This window comes from Pristiophorus japonicus, chromosome 4 (genome assembly GCF_044704955.1).
Source record: "Pristiophorus japonicus isolate sPriJap1 chromosome 4, sPriJap1.hap1, whole genome shotgun sequence".
Taxonomy (NCBI): domain Eukaryota; kingdom Metazoa; phylum Chordata; class Chondrichthyes; family Pristiophoridae; genus Pristiophorus; species Pristiophorus japonicus.
Window position 1 is genome coordinate 63,878,883 of NC_091980.1, and position 21,106 is coordinate 63,899,988.

The 21,106-nt window shown below is 43.6% G+C and overlaps 1 protein-coding gene across 2 annotated transcripts in view; it reads right to left on the bottom strand.

Moving 5' to 3' along the window:
- Positions 1-6,320: 6,320 nt before the first annotated feature.
- Positions 6,321-21,106, bottom strand: part of LOC139262072 (short transient receptor potential channel 7) — a 186,966-nt gene continuing 172,180 nt past the window's right edge. Inside the window, exons 7-11 of one of the 2 annotated variants that reach the window (XM_070877228.1) lie at positions 20,343-20,538; positions 16,078-16,293; positions 9,127-9,132; positions 8,169-8,244; positions 6,321-7,553 (exon numbers count right to left, since the gene is read on the bottom strand). In XM_070877228.1, the coding sequence (XP_070733329.1) occupies positions 7,417-7,553; positions 8,169-8,244; positions 9,127-9,132; positions 16,078-16,293; positions 20,343-20,538 (631 nt within the window). In that variant the 3' untranslated portion in view covers positions 6,321-7,416. Of the gene's footprint in view, positions 7,554-8,168; positions 8,245-9,126; positions 9,133-15,671; positions 15,756-16,077; positions 16,294-20,342; positions 20,539-21,106 lie in introns of both variants that reach the window. The other variant, XM_070877227.1, reaches the window with a different exon arrangement.

Here is a 21,106-nt window from a genome sequence, read left to right on the forward strand (position 1 = left end):
GAAGTATTGGTCGAGTCTCTCCACAAAGGCCTCCCAATCATCCCCTTCTGAGAACTTCTCCAGGATACCAACTGTTCTTTGCATTTTCGCGTGGTTGTTTGTTACCTCGTCGCCAGTTGGTACACTCATAATAAAGGATGAAACTGAGTACTGTGTGCAATGAACAAGTGTGACCTTAGCTTCTTCAATAAGACTCCAGAGGGCAGTTACCTCGTGGGTGCCCTGCTTATATACTGTGCTCCCAAGGGATGCTGGGATCCCTTGGGACTCTAACACGTGGGTCCTCTGGTGGTCAGGTGCCATGCAGGTTACACAGGGTTAAATACATTACACCTATAACCCTTTATTCCCTTATCTCTCAAACATCTGTCCATCTCCATCTTAAATATATTCAATGACTCGGCCTCCACAGCTCTCTGGGGCAGAGAATTCCATAGATTTACAACCCTCTGAGAGAAGAAATTCCTCTTCATCTCAGTTTCAAATGGGCAGCCACTTATTCTGAGACTATGCCCCCTAGTTTAAGTTTCCCCAATGAGTGGAAATATCCTCTCTGCATCCACCTTGTCAAGCCCTCTCCTTATCTTATATGTTTCGATAAGATCACCTCTCATTCTTCTGAACTCCAATAAGTATAGGCCCAACCTACTCAACCTATCTTCCTAAGTCAACCCCTTCATCTCCGGAATCAACCTAGTGAACCTTCTCTGAACAGCCTCTAATGCAAGTACATCCTTCCTTAAATACGGAGAACAAAACTGGATGCAGTGCTCTAGGTGTGGCCTCATCAATACCCTGTACAGTTGTAGCAGGACTTCTCTGCTTTTATACTCTATCCCCCTTGCAATAAAGACCAACATTCCATTTGCCTTCCTGATTATTGCTGTACCTGCATACTAACTTTTTCTGCTCCATGCACAAGGACCCCCAGGTCCCTCTGTATTGCAGTACTTTGAAATTTTTCTCCATTTAAATTATAATTTGCTTTTCTATTTTTTCTGCCAAAGTAGATAACCTCACACTTTCCCACATTATACTCCATCTGCCAAATGTTTGCCCACTCACTCAGCCTGTTTATATCCCTTTGCAGATTTTGTGTCCTCCTCACAAATTGCTTTCCCACCCATCTATGTATCATCAGCAAACTTGGCTACATTACACTCGCTCCCTTCATCCAAGTCATTAATATAGATTATAAATAGTTGAGGCCCCAGCACCGATCCCTGTGGCACCCCACTAGTTACTTGTTGCCAACCGGAAAATTACTCATTTATCCCGACTCTCTGTTTTCTGTTAGTTAGCCAATCCTCTATCCATGCTAATATATTACCCCCAACCCCGTGAACTTTTATCTTGTGCAGTAACCTATTTTGTGGCACCTTGTCAAATGCCTTCTGGAAATCCAAACACAGCACATCCAATGGTTCCCCCTTATTCACCCTGCTCATTACATCCGCAAAGAACTCCAGCAAATTTGTCAAACATGATTTCCCTTTCATCATACTGAACTGGAGGCATCTCCAGCTACTTTTTGTCAGTTTGCTCTCAATAGCCGAGTCCATCTTTATGAAAATGTTTAATTAATCTTATCGTATATTTTCAAAATGTAAGGATGTAAATTACGCCAACACCTTATTGCATCATTTCTAATTGATGAAAAGGAAGCATGGCACTTCTGATGCTTCTCCCATTTGGAAAAGCAAAATTCGGTCAGGCAGAGTCAGCATGGATTTATGAAGGGGAAGTCATATTTAACAAACTTGCTAGAATTCTTTGAGGATATAATGAACAGAGTGGATAAAGGGGAACCAGTGGATGTGGTGTATTTGGACTTCCAGAAGACATTTGACAAAGTGCCACATAAAAGGTTTCTGCACAAGATAAAAGTTCACGGGGTTGGGGGTAATATATTAGCATGGATAGAGGATTGGCTAACTAACAGAAAACAGAGAGTCGGGATAAATGGTTCATTCTCGGGTTGGCAATCAGTAACTAGTGGGGTGCCGCACGGATCAGTGCTGGGACCCCAACTATTTACAATCTATATTAACAACCTGGAGGAAAGGACTGAGTGTAACGTAGCTAAGTTTGCCGATGATACAAAGATCGGAGGAAAAGCATCATCATTATCATAGGAAGTCCCTCGGAATCAAGCAGGACCTGCTTCCACTCTCAAAGTAAGTTCTTTGATAGCTGAACAGTCTGATATGAGAGCCACAGACCCTGTTACAGGTGGGACAGACATTCATCAGGGGGAGGGGTCAGTAGGGCTCGCTTGCCGCGCGCTCCTTCCGCTGCCTGCGCTTGGCCTCTTCATGCTCCTTGTGTCGAGATTCAAAGAGCTCAACGCCCTCCCGGATGGATTTTCTCCACCTAGGGTGGTCTGCGGCCAGGGTCTCCCAGGTGTCAGTGGTGATGTCGCACTTTACCAGCGAGGCTTTGAGGGTTTCCTTATAAAGTTTCTGCTGTCCTCCTTTGGCTCGTTTACCAAAAAGGAGCTCCACATAAAGCATTTGCTTAGGGAGTCTGGGGTGAGTGGGGCAGTGCTGTGCGGCGATGACAGGCTGGTGAAGGACCTTTGTCTTACGGATGTTAAGTGTAAGGCTCATGCTTTCATATGCCTCAGTGAATACATAGACTATATCCTGGAGTTCAGCCTCTGAATGTGGACAGACGCAGGCGTTGTCCACTTACTGTAGCTCAACGATAGAGGTTGGGGTGATCTTGGACCTGGCCTGGAGGCGGCGTAGTTTAAACAGCTTCCCACTGGTTCTGTAATTTAATTCCACTCCAGCGGGGAGCTTCTTGATTGTGAGTTTGAGCATGGCAGCGAGGAAGATTGAGAAGAGGATTGGAGCAATGATGCAGCTCTGTTTGACCCCAGTCTGGACGTGGATTGGGTCTGTAATGGATCTGTTGGTAAGGATCATGGCCTGCATGTCATCGTGAAGCAGGCGAAGGATGTTGACAAACTTTTGGAGGCATCTGAAACGGAGGAGGACGCTCCATCGACCCTCACGGTTGACAGTGTCAAAGGCCTTTGTAAGATCGAAAAAGGTCATGTATAAGGGCTGGCACTGCTCCCTGCATTTTTCCTGCAGCTGTCACGCTGCAAAGATCATGTCTGTTGTGCCCCATAGGGGACAGAATCCGCATTGTGATTCCAGGAGGAGCTCCTCGGCCACAGGGAGAAGACGTGTGAGGAGAACACAATGTGTGAGGAGAACACAAAAAATCTGCAAAAGGACATAGACAAGCTAAGTGATTGGGCAAAAATTTGGCAAATGGAGTATAATGTTGGAAAGTGTGAGGCCATGCACTTTTGCAGGAAAAATGAATGAGCAAGTTATTATTTAAATGTAGAAAGATTGCAAAGTGCTGCAGCACAGTGGGACCTGGGAGTTCTTGTGCATAAAACACAAAAGTTTAGTGTGCAGGTAGAGCAAGTGATCAGGAAAGCCAATGGAATCTTGGCCTTTATTGCAAAGGGGATGGAGTATAAAAGCAGGGAAGTCTTGCAACAGCTATACAGGGTATTGGTGAGGCCACACCTGGAATACTGCGTGCAGTTTTGATTTCCATATTTACGAAAGGATATACTTGCTTTGGAGGAAGTTAAGAGAATGTTCACAAGGTTAATTCCAGAGATGAGGGGGTTGACTTATGAGGAAAGCTTGAGTAGGTTGGGCCTCTACTCATTGGAGTTCAGAAGAATGAGAGGTGATCTTATCGAAACGTATAAGATTATGAGGGGGCTTGACAAGGTGGATCTTAGAATAAGGGGCCGCCCATTTAAAACTGAGATGAGGAGAAATTTCTTCTCTCAGAGGGTTGTAAATCTGTGGGATTTGCTGCCTCAGAGAGCTGTGGGAGCTAGGACATTGAATAAATTTAAGACAGAAATAGATAATTTCTTATAGAAACATAGAAACATAGAAATTAGGTGCAGGAGCAGGCCATTCAGCCCTTCGAGCCTGCACCGCCATTCAATAAGATCATGGCTGATCATTCAACCTCAGTACCCCTTTCCTGCTTTTTCTCCATACCCCTTAATGCCTTTGGCCGTAAGGGCCATATCTAACTCCCTTTTGAATATATCTAACTTCTTAAACGATAAGGGGATAAAGGGTTATGGGGTGCCGGCAGGGAGGTGGAGCTGAGTCCATGATCGAGCCATGATCATATTAAATGGCAGAGCAGGCTTGAGGCCTACTCCTGCTCCTATTTCTTATGTTCTTATGTTCTTATTAAATAATAAAAATGTTTGCCACACTTTTGTAAAGACAGTGGGGCCGAAATTCGGCCTCCTGATAAGGCCTGTTACTGCCGGAAAGCGGTGGCCACACGATGGTGTCATCTGGCCGCCGATTTGTAGTCCAATAGCCACCAATTGCAAATTTCTCCTCGGGCATTTTTGCAGCGGTGTGGAGATCCGCCCCACTCGCCCCAGTTCCGCCGCGCTCCTGCAGATGTGTCGTTAAAGACGTTATCAGAGCGCGCAATGCAGCCCCTCCACACCGGAAACTAAATTCTCTTTTAAAAGTGAACCGGCCGCCTATCGGTGCCCGCGATTGTTTTTTGTGGTGGTGTACTGTGCCGGCTCAAGACCGCCAGCGGACTTTAAAGGCATGTTGTGAGCATCTCCATTTTTTTGCCTGATAATTTTTCGGAGTCTGAAAAGTTTGTCACTCGCCCTTTTCATCGCGGCATTGAATGCTGGTGACCTGGGGGCCTCAATCTGTACTCCACAGAGGCCTCATTATGGAGTTGAACTTGCAGATGCAATGAGCTCAATGCTGGCAGCCGATCGCCTCTCTGCACATTGTACACGGCAGGGAAGCACGCAGGAGAAGGCGGCGCCATCAGCAATGGCTCCAGAGGCAGCGGGCAAAGAAGGCAGCAGCTATGGATGCCCAATATAGAGGAGGGCTTGGAAATGGCGACAGACCTCAACGCAGAGAGGTTGCCCAGGAAGGACCTGGCATGAGGAGGAAGGCCAGGTATGCTGAACCCCCACATTAGATAATAGGTGAGCTGGAAAGAAGGCAGGATGCACAGGAGGCAGATGCTGAGGAGCATGAAGAGCATGAGGGAGAAGGCAATGAACCAGCTATCATAGTAGGATCTGACCATCGAGTTGGGGGAAGAAGGCCCTATCGTGCATGGGTCTACAAGCAGCAGTTTTCCTTCATCGACCTTACGGATGACCAATGTCTCCGCAGACTTAGATTCAGAAAGGACATTGTCAGGGAGATGTGCAATCTCCTGCGGCCAGATCTGCAGCCTCGGACAAGGCTGAGGATAGCTCTGAGCATCGCAACCAAAGTGACTATAGCGCAAATCTCTACCACCACCGTCAGTTTCCCCTCTTCCAAAACCTAGGTTTTCCTTTGCCCGCTCACAGGTGGCATCCTGGTTCTTGGAAGTTGTCGCACAACAGCTGCTGGAGAAAAATCATAAACAAAGATGCTCGAATACAGGGGACCCAATCTCTATAAGGTAAATGTAACAAGATTTGTATACGCCACATGATCAAATGTCATTTGGTCAGGTATCATGTGATCAAGTCTCCAGAAATGCCTCCAACCAGAGTTGGCAACTGTAGTTCCTGTGCTGCAGCCGAGGAGAGTTTACAACCAACTTTTTGGCCTCAGGTTGTAACTGAGGTATGATCTGCCCTATTCAATGTAGCCTCAAGCCTGTGACTCAGGAACATTCTGCAGCAGGGGATATGGCTGCCCTCAGCTTTTCTTGTGGATCAGACCTTTATTTGAATCACCACATGGGAGGCATAACTATCCTGGCCTATGGACATGGATGTAGTCAAGTTACTTGAACATATATACTATTTTATTAAATGCAATGGATGCTAATCAGTTTGCCATCACTTTAAAAAAAATCAATTTGATTACCAGTCACATATTGTGGGAAATCTTGTTACAGTACATTATTGTGCTTTAAATGTTGGGACTTCATTGGGCCTATTTTTCTGGGCTTCAGAAAAGTCATATTACCTCCCACTGTAACTTCAAATCTGTGCTGTGGTGTTCACATTCACATTGGTCTGTTTGGCTACACAGTGATCCAGAAGTGTTTGAATAACTGACAGAAAACTTTGTATGTTAAATCTACAGTGGTATGGTTGGTATACCAAATATTATGGAAGCATTTGAGGGTTTATACATATTCGGCACATGATGTGTTCAGTGACAGTGGTAAAATCACTCCAAAGGCTACTTTTATTTTGGTTAAAAATAATACAATATACAAGAGCAAGAGACTTTCAACATTAACCAGTTAAATATGGTTTACTCAAACAATATTTTTTAAACTGTGCTAGCTACTTGTACAACTTTTGTATGAATACAGCTGTTACAATAGTAGTCAAAGTTGACAAAAATCAGCCTCGACTTCAATGTTCTTACTCGTCAAATAAGTTCCATTTATTTTTGTTTTCCGATAGTGACACCCTTGTAGAACTTATGAATTGTTATGAGTGTTGAACAGCATCAGATGAGCAAAAAGAAGCCCTGTGTGATTGTGAAGCCAATTCAAGATGATGGATCCAACCATCAGTTATGTAAATCAGCACTAAACAAAGGGAACAACAGACGCAGAATCGGCTGGGTTGGCACCTTTTGCCAAATCGAAAACTGAACAAAGGGTGGGATAGAGGCAGGGCAAAGGCGGGGATCATGGCTTATGTTTGAATGTTTACTTTATTGATGAAAGTTAATTGAAAGTCTTAATAACGAATGCTTTCATGTCCTAATCCACGGAAGGAAGTGGTTAAACAAAAGACTTTTGTTTTTAAAAGCAGGACTTTTCATGTCTATTTGTATTTTTGATTTGTTTTCCGCATTACAGTCCAAAATAGGATCAGTGGAAATCAGTGACATTAATTGGCCCACTACCAGGTTCCAGTTAACTCTAGCGTGTTAGGGGCACATTCCTTTTATAGTTTAAAAAAGGATGCCATGGATGCTTATCCACATGGATCAGGCTTTGTTGTCAACCTGTGTTACAAGTTCCATGTTTTTCTGTCATGGGCACGCTTTTGAGCATGGGACCAGCCGCAGTTGTTGTAAAGAGGTTTGCTGTACATGGGTACTGATTGCTATTTCATTGGATGTAGAGCTCAGCTGCATGTGCCACTGATGCACGTTCCACTTGCTTAAGTCTTTATACTATCTCATCCTTCCTTGTTAAATTTCAATCCATTTTCATTTTTGCCCTCTTTGTTGCCTTATCTTTCGGGAGCATCTAATTATGCACAGCTAAATAAACTGCCTGTCCGAAATCCTAGTGTATAAAGTAACCCACTTATTGCTTTTTCTCGATCACGTTTGCCAAATATCCCGTTTCTTTAATGTATACTGAAATTGAATGTTACATTTCATTTCCTCTTCATTTCAATTATTTTTTCAAGTTTTTGCCAAATTTGTCACTGAGTTGCTGAATGAGTTGTGCTAACTCCCCTGTTGCTTGTGACTTTTCCTCCAGGAGTTCATAACGAAGACTAGAAATGTCCTGTTTGATTTCCTTAAGTTCACCTGAAATACAAATAAAATGTTAAGGAAGCGGTTCCTGAACATTCAGTTGCATCAAAAAGTATATGAATTTTATAAAATAAATTTCCCTGAAAAAAAGATCCAACACATTAAACTCTGTTATCAGAAATATCTATCTCTATAGAAATGCAATCTATTGGTTTAACTTTGAAGTGCAGTATTAAGAGGGATTATATTACAAATGTGCACCCGGATGTCTGGTTTGCATTGCCAGTGGGCAAGGTTTCCCACCAGCAGCTCCCTACAGTGTATTTGATTTACCCCAAACAATCCATTATCTTTTAAAAATCATTTAAAAATACCTCTACAAGAAGATAATGAAAAAAACAATTTATGTTTTTATAACTTTCAGGCTCTATAGGATCATTCTTTGTTGACTCTTGCGTATATTGCCTATTTATTTTGTAAATGTTAAATGTGAATGGTACTTGCGTATCTTTCCTGGAATAAACAGGTATTTCTATGCTCAAAAGCACGACTATATATATCTATTTTAAATGCCCCTATTTGTTGATGTTGCATCATTAAGTGGAAGACTAAAGCAAGCATCCGATCCTGCTTTTACTATAAAGCAAGATTGTGTTTAGAACTACTTGCCTTCATTGACTTCATCATTTTCTCTATTAACCTGTGCTTTCAGCACATATCGCTTTATCAATCGTTTCATAATTTTCTGCAAAATGTTAAAGAAAAAGTCTTCAATATACAATGCACTACAATGCTACTTCCAGCATCTTATGAATGTACATCTGCAGACCTGTGAAAGTTTGACATTTTAACATACTCTTATCAAGATATATTATGATTGATAAATATGCGATTATAACTTCTGACAACCTTGATTCTTTATCTACAATTCAAATCTGAACTATATGCATGCTCTAACACTCATGGAACATCTCAGCTGAGATGGTTTATTAATATCTTCAAACAAGATTTTGTGAGCAAAATAACCTGTCATCAAACAACAAGGGCTAGATTTTGCACTTTTTTTGCATGCATAACACCCACTTAACGTCCATTTTACCACTGAATTGACATATAACGCCCAGATATCACCCATTTAGCCACAAAATGGAAACTGACGCCCATTTTTCGGACACTTATCGCTGAACGTTACTTTCCCCATGTGGGTAACGCCGGGAAAAAAATAATACCGCCTGCCACTTTTTTTGAGCGGAATCATCACAATGGGTGAAACCAACGGCCATAATATCGCCCAGCGTTACTTTCCGCACGTAATTAACGCCGAGATTCAATAATACTGACCGACCACTTTTTTTGTCGTATGGATCACATTTGCCGAAACTAACGCCCAGGAGATCGCCCAGCATCACTTTCACTACCTCGCACACATCTCGCCCACAATATCGCTCGCCCAAAACACCGCTCAGAAAAAGTGGAACTGTACTGAACGAATCACAGCGGTGCAGGTGCCATTTTTAAAATCGCAGGTCGCTTCATTGAAAAGGCTGCTTCAACTTCAGGGGAGTTTGGATTGACTCTGGAGTTCTTCTCAGGTGAAGTGACCATCTCAACAGATATATTTTCAGACTCTGGACTATTGGGGGTTTACCGTAGGCATATTTTAGTGAGGATATTATTGCTTCTGATCAATTGCTATTATACTTTTATTGCAATGGGGCCAGCCATTTCTCAACCTGCATCAATTAATACGCAGATGCTGCAGAATGGAAATGGCTCAATGTCTGATGCACATCATTATGTCCCCAATTTAAGACATACAAGAATGAGGTGCAGGTCCAGACCATACACACCCCGCACGTACAGGGAAAAGAGGTCTTACCTCGATGTGTCTGAGCACACCTGCTTTCGGAGACTGCGCTTCCACAAGGTGGTGATCAATGAAATATGTGAGCTCATCAGGCCACATATGCAGCCTGCCATCAGGACATCAGTGTCATTTGAGGTCAAGGTCATCACGGTACTGTCTTTCTACGCATCCGAATGCTTTCAGGCCTCCGCGGTCGAGATTTGCCCTCTGTCTCACCATGCCACACATCGCTGCATTAGACAGGTCACGGAGGCCCTGTACGCGAGAAGGATGGACTTTATCAGCTTCCCCATGACCACGGAGGCTCAGACTGACAGGGATGGAGCATTCTACCGCATTGCTAAGTTCCCCAGGGTGCAGGGAGCAATCACATCGCCATGCGGGCACCTTCTCAGGACCCAGAGCTTTTTCGTAACAGAAAAGGATTTCAATCCCTGAAGGTCCAACTAGTTGTTGACCACAACCTTTAATACCAGAGTATTACCTCCTTCTCCCCAGCTTCAAATAATGGTAGTGAATGCCAAATGTCCGGGCAGCTTCGATGAGGCTCACATCCTGCGTGAGAGCGTTGTCTCTGACATATTTAAGAGTCAGCCACAAGGACAATGCTGGATGCTTGGTGACAACCGATATGGCCTAGCCACCTGGCTGATGACCCCCCTGTGTGACACTTACACCGAGGCCGAGAAGCGATACAATCAGAGCCACAGAGACACACGCAATGTGGTCCAGAAAACAATAACTGTGCTTAAGCAGCGCTTCAAATGCCTGGACCACTCAGGAGGGGAGCTACAATACAACCCTGAGCAAGTAGCTAAATTCGTGGTCATGTGCTCCATGCTGCACAGCCTGGCTATCAGGAGGGGCCAAGAATTGCCAGAAGGGACTGATGTTCCACCTCAGGCGAAAGAGGAAGAGGACGACGAGAGGCTGGACACTGACCTCGGGCCAGACAATCAAGCTAACTATGCAACCATGCTCATGCCCCCCTCCAGACCACAGGAAAGGGCCTGTGGTGGCTACATAGCTGCAAGACTCTTCCGTGAGGAACTGATATCTGAATGATTTGCCTGAAAGAACATTGCTGTGAGTGAAAACGCTGACACACTGCTGTGTATGTGCAGCTCAGACATCAATGGCGTCCATCACCTTGGTGCCAGTTAAAGTTTACGTTGATTGAAGTAAAAATTTATTTAACCCTTTCATGTTAAGGAATCACCAGTGTGTAACGGTCCAGCTATCTGAGACAATGCACCTCACTTTCCTTCCCCGCTCTCTTCTTCTCCCCACCTCTACCCCTTCCCCTCCTCGCTCCACGCCGCCTGGCCGAAGTGCTCCTCAGACGGATGAAGGCAGAGGCAGTGGTTGCACGGGGGCACAGTGGGCAAACACATGGCAGATGCAGTATAACGTAGAAAAATGTGAAGTTATCCACTTTGGTAGGAAAAACATAAGGACAAAGTATTATTTAAATGGTGATGGCTTGGGAAGTGCAGATGTACAGGGGAACCTGGGTGTCCTTGTACACCAGTCATTGAAAGCAAACATGCAGGTGCAGCAAGCAGTTAGGAAGGCAAATGGTATGTTGGCTTTCATTCCAAGAGGATTTGAGTAAGAATAAGGATGTCTTTCTACATTTATACAGGGCCTTGGTGAGACCGCACCTGGAGTATTGTGTGCAGTTTTGGTCTCCTTACCTAAGAAAATATATATTTGCCATAGAGGGAATGCAGCGAAGGTTCACCAGACTGATTCCTGGGATGGCAGGACTGTCTTATGAGGAGAGATTGGGTTGACTCGGCCTGCATTCACTAGAGTTTAGAAGAATAGAGGGGATCTCATTGAAAGTATCAAATTCTGACGGGGTTGGATAGACTGGATGCGGGGAGGATGTTTCCCCTGGCTGGGAAGTCTAGAACAAGGGGTCACAGTCTCAGGATACAGGGTAGGAAATTTAGGACCGAGATGAGGAGAAATTGTTTCACTCAGAGGGTGGTGAACCTGTGGAATTCTCTACCACAGAAGGCTGTGGAGGCCAAGTCACTGAATATATTTAAGAGGGAGATAGATAGATTTCTAGAAACAAAAGGCATCATGGGGAAAAAGCAGAATTATGGTGTTGAGATAGAACATCATATTGAATGGTGGTGCAGACTCGAAGGGCCGAAAGGCCTACTACTGCTCCTATTTTTTATGTTTCTATGTTTCTATGCAACAAGGTTATGTTCAATAATTTTTTTTTTATACCAACATTAGTCTGAAATCATAAGTATCACGGGCAAAAACACCCCAGCCCCGACCACACCCCACATTATCCACCATTGACATCAATCAAATGGTCAACATGTCCAGCAACACAGAATACAAATGCAAAGCAGGAGCGTGGTCCCCAGTCCCCATACACTACAACAAATTGCACAGACCCAGATGGAGATATAACACTGCCATCACCTGGGGACATGCACCTCACTTTCCTTTCTCCCTCCCCTTCTTCTCCCTACCTCTACCCCTTCCCCTCCTCACTCCACGGCACCTGGCTGAGGAGCTCCTCAGGCGGTGCCTCATTGGGGGGGGGGGGATGAAGGCAGAGGTGGTGGTTGCATGGATACGGGAGTGGGGAATGCCGAGGGGGGAACATTCTCTGTCCCAGAAGCAGGATTGTGGTCCTGTCTCTCATCTGTCGTTCGCAGTGGTGGTGCGGAGCCTAGGGGTGGAGTGCTGCGCTCCGGATCCACTGGGAGGCCTGTGCCAGCAGTGTTCCTGGCTCTCGCCTCCAGGGCCTCCGCCATCCATGGAATGTACTCATTCATGATGGCCAGCTGTCGGGATATGCCCCCCAATGCATCGAGGAGCTGGTCACCAATATCTACAGTCCTCCTGGACAACTGTACCATCTCTCCTCTCTTATGTCGCGGTCGTGGACCAGACCTGCCGCGTCTACGAAACCTCCGCAGGGTCGGCACCGTCCTGGGGACAAATGGGGTGCCCTGTGGCGATGTGCTTGGGGCCGGTACCTCCAGAGTTGAGGTGGGAATGACCGGAGGAGCATTAGATGGCCTTGGGGTGGAATGGCTTCTGGAGCGTGGCGATGCAGGTTCCTCGAAGTCCGCGCTCTCATCCGTAGAGAACAGACCCAGCGGATTGACGGACGACAATCGGAGCTCCTCAGCAGATGTAGGATCGTCTGCCGAGTCCGGCCCCATGCCCTCACCTTCCGGCCTCTGTGGTCTTGCCAGGGGCCGCGCTGCTGGCTGAGCTGCAAAACACAAATGAGGTTATTAGAGGAGAAGGGGGATGCTAGGGTCACAAGGTGAGTCCAGTGCTACACACAACATGTGCACGACAAAAGCACCACTGCTATCAAAATCATCATAGACATCACATTTCCTGACCATCAACATATTGTGCATTGCAATGATTTTCATTAGGCCAGCATTATTTCTATGACAATTTTAGAAATCATCTATCATATATGATTGTTTGGATATGAGTAGGTGTGGCATCTATTGACTTTACATCACTCAATGGTGTAAACTTTACTCACGTCGCTTCACTTCAGGGTCTGCAGATGCTTGTGTGGCTGTCCGGGGGTGCTTCCCCATGAGTGCGAGCACCTGCTCCTCCATCTCAGTGATGTCGCTGGGGACTGGTGGCTCCCCAACTGTTTGTCTCTGCACGGACCTCATCGTCGAGAGCTTCTTCTGTAAAAGGTGACAGGACGACATGGCATGAGATCATTGTGTGATATCATTGCTAGGTACTGTCACAGAGACTGATACAACACATAACCGACAGATGTAATCATGATTATTATGAGAATTATCATTCTTTACCTAAAGATGTGCTGTGACCGCAAGCTTTGACTAAAATATTCCTTGTAAAAGTGAAAGACCTCACATCTGCTGATAGTGACTCATGACTATTACAAATCAAATTATATAAATACATAATTATATGTAAATAAATTTAATACTTACTCTTGTGGACCCCACAAGGTCGTTCCATCATTTGCGGCGTTGGTTTCCCTCACTCACCTCGTTGGTCGCCGACGAGACCACCTCTGCTATCTCGGCCCATATCTTCTGGTAGGTCTTTGGGATGGGATTCCCATGCCCTCCCTGAGTTAAATCACCCCAATGTGACTAAACATCCTGCAGGAGGGAGGCATTTGCCTCATCCGAGAACCTCCTCGCTCTTTTGCGCCCTTCAATGTGCTCCTCTCCCACCTCACTGCTCTTGTCAGCGTCAGTCTCCACAGCATGCTGTGATGCTTCCTCCTCGCCCTCCATTATAGGCCAAATTCGGGCAAATATCTGTCTGGTAACAGCTAATTTTTGTTTCCCTATTTGCTCAAAAGCTAAACTCTCTCTCCTTCCTCCCAAAGCAGCCACACCACACCCACATACGCTTTCAGTCCCTCTCAGCTCCCTCTCTATCTGTCTCCTCTTCTGCGCATGTCATGATGACCCTTGACCTCCTGAATTGCGGGGATCGAGCATTGCCATGCCGTTGCTAAGGACGGCGACACTATACGGCAGAAGGTCACGGAGATCTAACACCAACGCCCATTTCATATCGCTCGCGGTGACGCCCAATTTCAAAAATGGGGCTTTGAGAATGAGCGACAAGCCAGCAATCTGAAAACCCATTTTTACCGCCCACACGGGAAATACTGCCCATTTTTGGGCAATCTGCACATAAGTGAAAAATCTAGCCCTTCATAAAATAAAGATTAAAAATAATACAATTTTTGATGGTTGGATGATGCAGTAGGTTAGAACAAGTTTTTGCCTTTGGGACCCAACTTTGAATCTAGCAGACTGCAAGGATGGAAATGTTCTTCTGCAAGTTGTATGGGTCCTATGCCATTGAGATTGGGCAATCTCAAGCACTATTTCGTGGGCTAGGCCCACTACACAAAATTGCCCATTATATGGGAAAGATTGACAATTTCACACAGGGTAAAAGAGATAGTGTAAGAAATGGAAAGCTTCCTCGGTGTATCAAGGAATGGTCTTTTGAATTTGGGCAGAGTAGATGGAAACTGACTCAGTATCTGATCTTTTTGCACCTGATTTGAGAGTGCTTTTTTGCTGACATGGATAGCCAAAATGGGAAAAAAATGGTTTCATTTCCCAGCACTGACACCCCTCGCCTTGATGAGCAGAAAGGTTCAAAATTAAATTTTTTTAAATGGTAATTAGGAGCTTACTGAAGGGATCACACTGCATTTCAGGCAAGAGACTGGCCTAAGACCTGCCCACTCGACAATTGGTGCTATGGGTGTACTCAATCACATAATTAGTCCCAATATTACTATCACAGATTCTGCGGCAGATACATGGAGAAATATTTCCGTGTGTCTCATGTTAAGAAAGGGCAAGAATGCTTTGGAGTGTGCTTCCTACCGGCCTCACTAAATTGTGATTAAAAGATTTATTTTTCAAGCTCTTGGCACCCTGCCCAAATAACCAGATTGAGAAACTGTTCATCTTTTCAGGCAGAGTTTATGGCCCTGAAATTCTGTGGAAGTCCCTCCAGTCTCTGGCCAGAGATATGATGGGACTAGTCGAACACCTGCAGAATTGCAGGGCCTATCTGTGCGAAGCAGTCAAATGATGTTGCATTACAAGATATAATTGGGAGCACTCTCACGTCTTGAGAGTCAGTAGGTGGTGAGGTCAAGTCCCACTGCAACACTTAAACATGTGAAATTAGGCAGATATTGCAGTGCAGTACTGAGGGAGTGCTACACTATCTGAGCTGCCATCCTTTGGATGAGCTGTTAAACCAAAGCCCCTGTCTGCCAGCTGTGGTTCAGACAGGTGCTAAAGATCCTATGACGCTATTTAAAGAAAAGATGTTTGTTCTCCCAGTTTCCCAGCCGACATTCTTCAACAGCACCAAAAACAGATTCACCAATTACTCATCTAATTACTGTTTGTGGAATCTCATTTTGCTGCTTGCATTTGTCTATACAACCAGCCGTAACTCCACTTCATAGTAATTACATGTATGTGAAGCACATTGAGACAATGTATGATACCATTAAATAAATGCAAGTAGTTTTTAAAAATTAGGATAAACTGATTAAATTCAAGCAAGATCATTGTGTTTTATTAATTTATGCTTAAGACAAGATTGTGCTTTGGATGTTTTTAATGAATTAAAAATAATTGGTTTGCATTCTTTTATCTTACACATGAAATATGTGAAATCCAACCGAATGTCTCCCTCTAGAGGAAAGTGCGAGCAATGTCACACAATTGTGGAAATTTACAATACAGTCTAGCCATGTAACTAACCTGATATCTTGTGGGATTGCTAATAGGCTTTTTCAGACCACAACCTTCTGAACCTCTAGGATTAGATTGATAATGATGACCTGGCTGGAATGGAATTGAATGTAGATTTAATTTGTAATTCTGATGCTTTTCTTACATGAACCAAAGTGAATACATTTCAAAAAACAATTAGTTGTGTGTGAAGAGCATTGAGATGTCCTTAGTGACATGATAAGACACTATAACAATGCAAGTTCTTCATACTTTACTGAGAACAGAAAACTGAAAATAGGTTTGCAATCAAAATTATTTTGTAAACAGGTTGAATAGCAATAATTTCAAATTGTGATAAGGAGACAGTTTAGAAAATGGATAATTTTCCTTCATTTGGAAATATTTTCAAATATATAAGAATTGCATACATTACCTTAGAATTCAGCATGCCCATTTCAAGGTCACCCTCAGATTTTTGCACCTTGGATTTGCACAAATATATAAGGCAGATTTTTATTTTGAATATAAAGTAGTAAACTGATTTTGGGCTTGGCACAAGGTTAAACGGAGTAGGCAAGGTTCTCCCTTCATCGAAGTAAGATAGCCAGAGCTTAGCACGAGCAAATTTCCACTCAACATCTGCATCCTCCTGTATGAATAAAAAGTGTTAGGTTGAGAAATATATTGCAGTTAGGCAATGTAGTGAATTGACTGTAAAGCGTCTTATTTCTGAACTTTACTATAACTAGGTAAGCTCTGGCTCCAGTTATGTTGAAAAATCAGTGCATAATCTAATAACCAGCTGTGTATGTTCATCTCTGGGTTTCACACTTCTTTCATTTAATGCTCGAACAGTATCTTGCTTGAAGTCATTCTTATTTTTGCTTAAATATACCACATATAATGTAACTTATAATTATGTATGTAATACGACTATGTATAATTCTACCGCAACATAATGATACTCTCAGTAACCTAAGTAAAAAATTATGTTTTATTGAGGGAATCATGGTATGTGAAGCTCGTTTAAAAAGGTAGTACTGGTGTTACTATTGTTTGAGATAATGAAAGTATCCTCTTTTTGGATACAAGTTACTGTATGAAAGACTTAAGTTGTTCATAAACTAATTTGTTTCTCCACTTCACCCCTCAAGTGAAATATTGATTGGATCATTGCTTGTGCACCCTGTATTGGATGGTTTGATGAGTTCTCCCATTCTTCAAGTGACATTGACAACTAGATTAACCCGCTAGTGCGCATCATGAACATTTGTATTAATAGTGTCAAATTTTGTTTTATTGCGCTCCTGTGAAGTGTCGTGGGACATTTTACTACGATAAAGGTGCAATATAAATACAAGTTGTGTTTTTGTTGGTGTCCTGAAGATCTGGTTCATGGTAACTATGGTTTGCAATCTTAAAAATTTTGCTTTTTAGAACTGTTGCTGATGTCCTTTTTCAATATGTCTCGCCTGGACAGGGCTTTGTGTCCCAAAGTTTGAGAAGCACTGAGTTAAATCAGACAGATTCTAGCAATTATTAATTTATTGAAATTAATCACCAGCAGAATCTCCACTGAACAGTGGGCCACTGACATGTGAGCTGCTCTTTTTAATTCCTTTAACTCCTTAATTGTATGGAAAAGAATGGTGACCATTTTAAAGCTGTTGAACAGTGGATAATGCAGATTGAATTTTGGAGCCAAATAAAAATAGTGTTCCTAAAACAAAGTGTGTGTTGTATATGTGGTGCTTTATCTATGCATTACCATCACAGAAGATTAGTACTAAACCAGTTTTTAAAAATCCTGGCTGTATGAAGGCAGGAAGGATCTCATTACCATCTGGTCTGTCAAACTTGTGAGAGTAACTTCAGCTACCTCTTAGTATGATTATACTGCAGCAAATTGTTTTCAATAGTTTGTATAACAGTTGTAAAAGATGCATATTAATTTGTTTGAAGCTCAGCATACAATAACCTGAAGGCTTTCTTATTAAAATTATGATGCATTATATCAGGAATATAGAGGATAAGTTGATTCAGTCAAAATGATTGCAGTTGAGGGTTCAAATACCAGGAGACACATGTTAACAATTTGAAAGGTAGGCGCGGACACAAAAGTAAGGAAGAGCTTTTTTTTTTAAACAAATGATAAAAGATTTGTCAAATAATTTAGCAGGGAAGGAAATTAAAAGAATAATATGAATGGGCTGAAAAGGCAACTTAATGCATTTCCGAACAGGAAACAGATTGAAAAGTATGGTTGGCAGGAAGTAGTTTAAAAAAAAAAATCATTCATGGGATGTGGGCTTCGCTGGCAAAGCCAGCATTTATTGCCCATCCCTAATTGCCCTTGAGAAGGTGGTGGCGAGTTGCCTTCTTGAACCGCTGCAGTCCTTGTGGTGAAGGTATTCCCACAGTGCTGTTAGGGAGGGAGTTCCAGGATTTTGACCCAACAATGATGAAGGAACGGCAATGGTGTCCAAGTCAGGATGGTGTGTGATTTGGAGGGGAACGTGGAGGTGGTGGCATTTCCATGCACCTGCTGTTCATCCTTCTCGGTGGTAGAGCTCGCAGGTTTGGGAGGTGCTGCCGAAGAAGCCTTGGCGAGTTGCTGCAGTGCATCTTGTAGATGGTACACACTGCAGCCACGGTACGCCGGTGATGGAGGGAGTGAATGTTTAAGGTAGTGGATGAGGTGCCAATCAAACGGGCTGCTTTGTCATGGAGATACCGAACAAAAAGACGCAGGCTTGTCGGGCTTAATGACCTTTTTCTGTTGCAGTATTTTCTTTGCCAATTTTCTTTCCTCCTTCTCCCCCAGTGGTGTGGATGCTTGCTAGACCACACTTCCATGAGGTCACCTGATGCTTCACTCAGTTTCTGTTCTTCATATGTGAGCTCGACAGTGAGTCTTGCAGGCTATTACACTATTGGAATATCATTGACAAGACTGATCCTCAACTCACCCAACATTCACACATGTACTCTTTCCATCAGGTGTCACTGGACAACCATCAGAAACGCTGGGAGATTTTAAATGCTTTTACGCTGTTATTTATTTAATATAGATCATGGGATATGTGAGTGTGAATTTATTCCACCATTCTGCTGCTGGAATAGTAGAACCACATTTAATAATATAAACATTTGGAGCTGATGTATGGATGCCAGGTTCCCGTGATCCAAACAAAGAGAGCTGTGTAAAAGCTCTGGCTTTCACTCTTGGGGCCATAGGCGCCAAGGTCAGTCTTGGCACCTCTACTGCTCACCCCAGATGTGTAGAATGTTTCAGTATAAGGGGTGTCGCAGTTGTGTGAGGCGGACTGGTTGGGCGGGGGTGCTCTTTGCCTTTCAGTCATTGTTCATAGGTTTATATGTAACCTTTAGGGCTGCTGACCAAGAGCTGTGCGGCTCTTTGTCGGCCGGCACGGACATTTTGGGCCGAAATGGCCTCCTTCTGCACTGTAAATTTCTATGTTTCTATGTTTCGATGTGATCAGCTACATGTGATCAGCTACAAACCTGGGATGTTCTAGTCTGGATCAGTCATACATTGGCTTTACCAACTAACCTGGGTGGGGGATTAACTAGAAATTCTTAAATTGACTCTGGTCAGTCTCTTTTTTTGGATGGAGTCTCAATTTTCTTAGGTACTTTGCTAAACTAGACTCCCGAAACAAGCTCTCTACTCCAAGCTACGTCACGGCAGGCGAGTCCTAGGAGGGCAGAGAAAATGCTTCAAGGGCACCCTCAAAGCCTCCTTGAAAAAATGCAACATCCCCGCTGACTGTTGGGAATCCCTGGCCCAAAACTGCTCAAAGGAGGAGAAGCATCCGAGAAGGCGCCGAACACCGAGTCTCTTCACGGGAGCTCGCAGAAGCCAAGTACAAACAACGGAAGGAAGGTACGGCAAATCAAGCACCCCACCCACCAGTCCCTCCAATCACCTTCTGCCCCACCTGTGACAGAGACTGTAGATCCCGCATTGGTCTCATTAGTCACCTTCGAACTCATTTTAGTGTGGAAGCAAGTCATCCTCGACTACGGGGGACTGCCTAAGGAGAAGAGGTGCTTTGCTCTGATAATTGTGATGAAATGTTACCTCTTTCTTTTTCTTATAGATACTGAACTGACCTGTTGTTTATTCCCTTGAAAAAATGTAATATCCCCACCAACACCTGGGAAGCCCTGGCCCAAGACTGTCCAAAGTGGAGGAAAAGTATCCGGGAAGGTGCTGAACACCTCGAGCCTCTTCGCTGAAAGCAAGCTGAAGCCAAGCGGAGAGAGCGGAAGAAGCGTGCGGCAACCCAGGACCCCCATCCACCCGTTCCTTCAACCACCGTCTGCCCCACCTATGACAGAGACTGTAGGTCCCGCATTGGACTCTTCAGTCTCCTTAGAACTTAGTTATAGTGTGGAAGCAAGTCTTCCTCGACTCTGAGGGACTGCCTATTATGATGATGATTCCCATCATTTTTAATGCAAGTGGGAAAAGAACTGGCATGGTGCTTATAGTAATTTAATGTTTCAGTCATATTTTGTATGACCATTAGAAGAATAGGAGTCATCCATTTGCTGCACTGTACACTTGGCAGTGATTTTGAGCACGTGCACACTGTTACTCAAATTAAGTTTTTTAAAATCATTGCTTAACTTTGAAGTTTTTTTTCTAAAGAAAAGGCACTAAAAACATACCTCGATTTCTTGATATGAGCTGTTAATCATGGCTATTAGCATATTGAGCAGTACCACCACCATCGTAACATTGTACACTCCATACAGAATGTATCCTATGTTCTCAATGAACTTGTGATCATACTTGAGAACAACAGAAATCACTTCTGACAAGCCAAATATCGACCAGAATAAGGTTTTGAAACTCTCTTCAACGCTAAAAGAATGAAAGAGAATACCGAACAGATGATACAATATTAATAATTTAAAGCATTTCAAAGACTGTTAAGCAGCTTTCAGTGAGATATATATGTCTTAAAAAGCATGGTTGACTGCTATATTACATTTTTACACAAGGATTTGATCCCACAATTTGAAAAGAAAGCAAAATCTGTGGCATTTCATTAGACATCAAAGCACAGATATTTTGGTGAGTAAACGGTAAAGCTATAAAGTAAATATTTATTGTTTTAACTAGTGATAGTGTGTGAAAATTGTGCAGTATTGAAATAGAGCTATTCAGTACCATCATTACAGTATTACATGGGTATTTGAATTATTCTTAGCTGCTGTATTAAGTGGGGCTGAAAACCTGTGGGGGTGGCACTCCTAGTGTAAGTACTGGGATATGACCATCTAGGGCTTCTGGCACCGACTCTGCCAAAGGCTGTAGGGTCAGGAGGAGGTCTTTTAATCATAAACACCTTGGGCGGGAAGCGCATCTTGTTCATCAACCTGCTAAAGGAGGCCAAGGGTCCCAGAGGAGTGAGCAGACCTGGATTCCC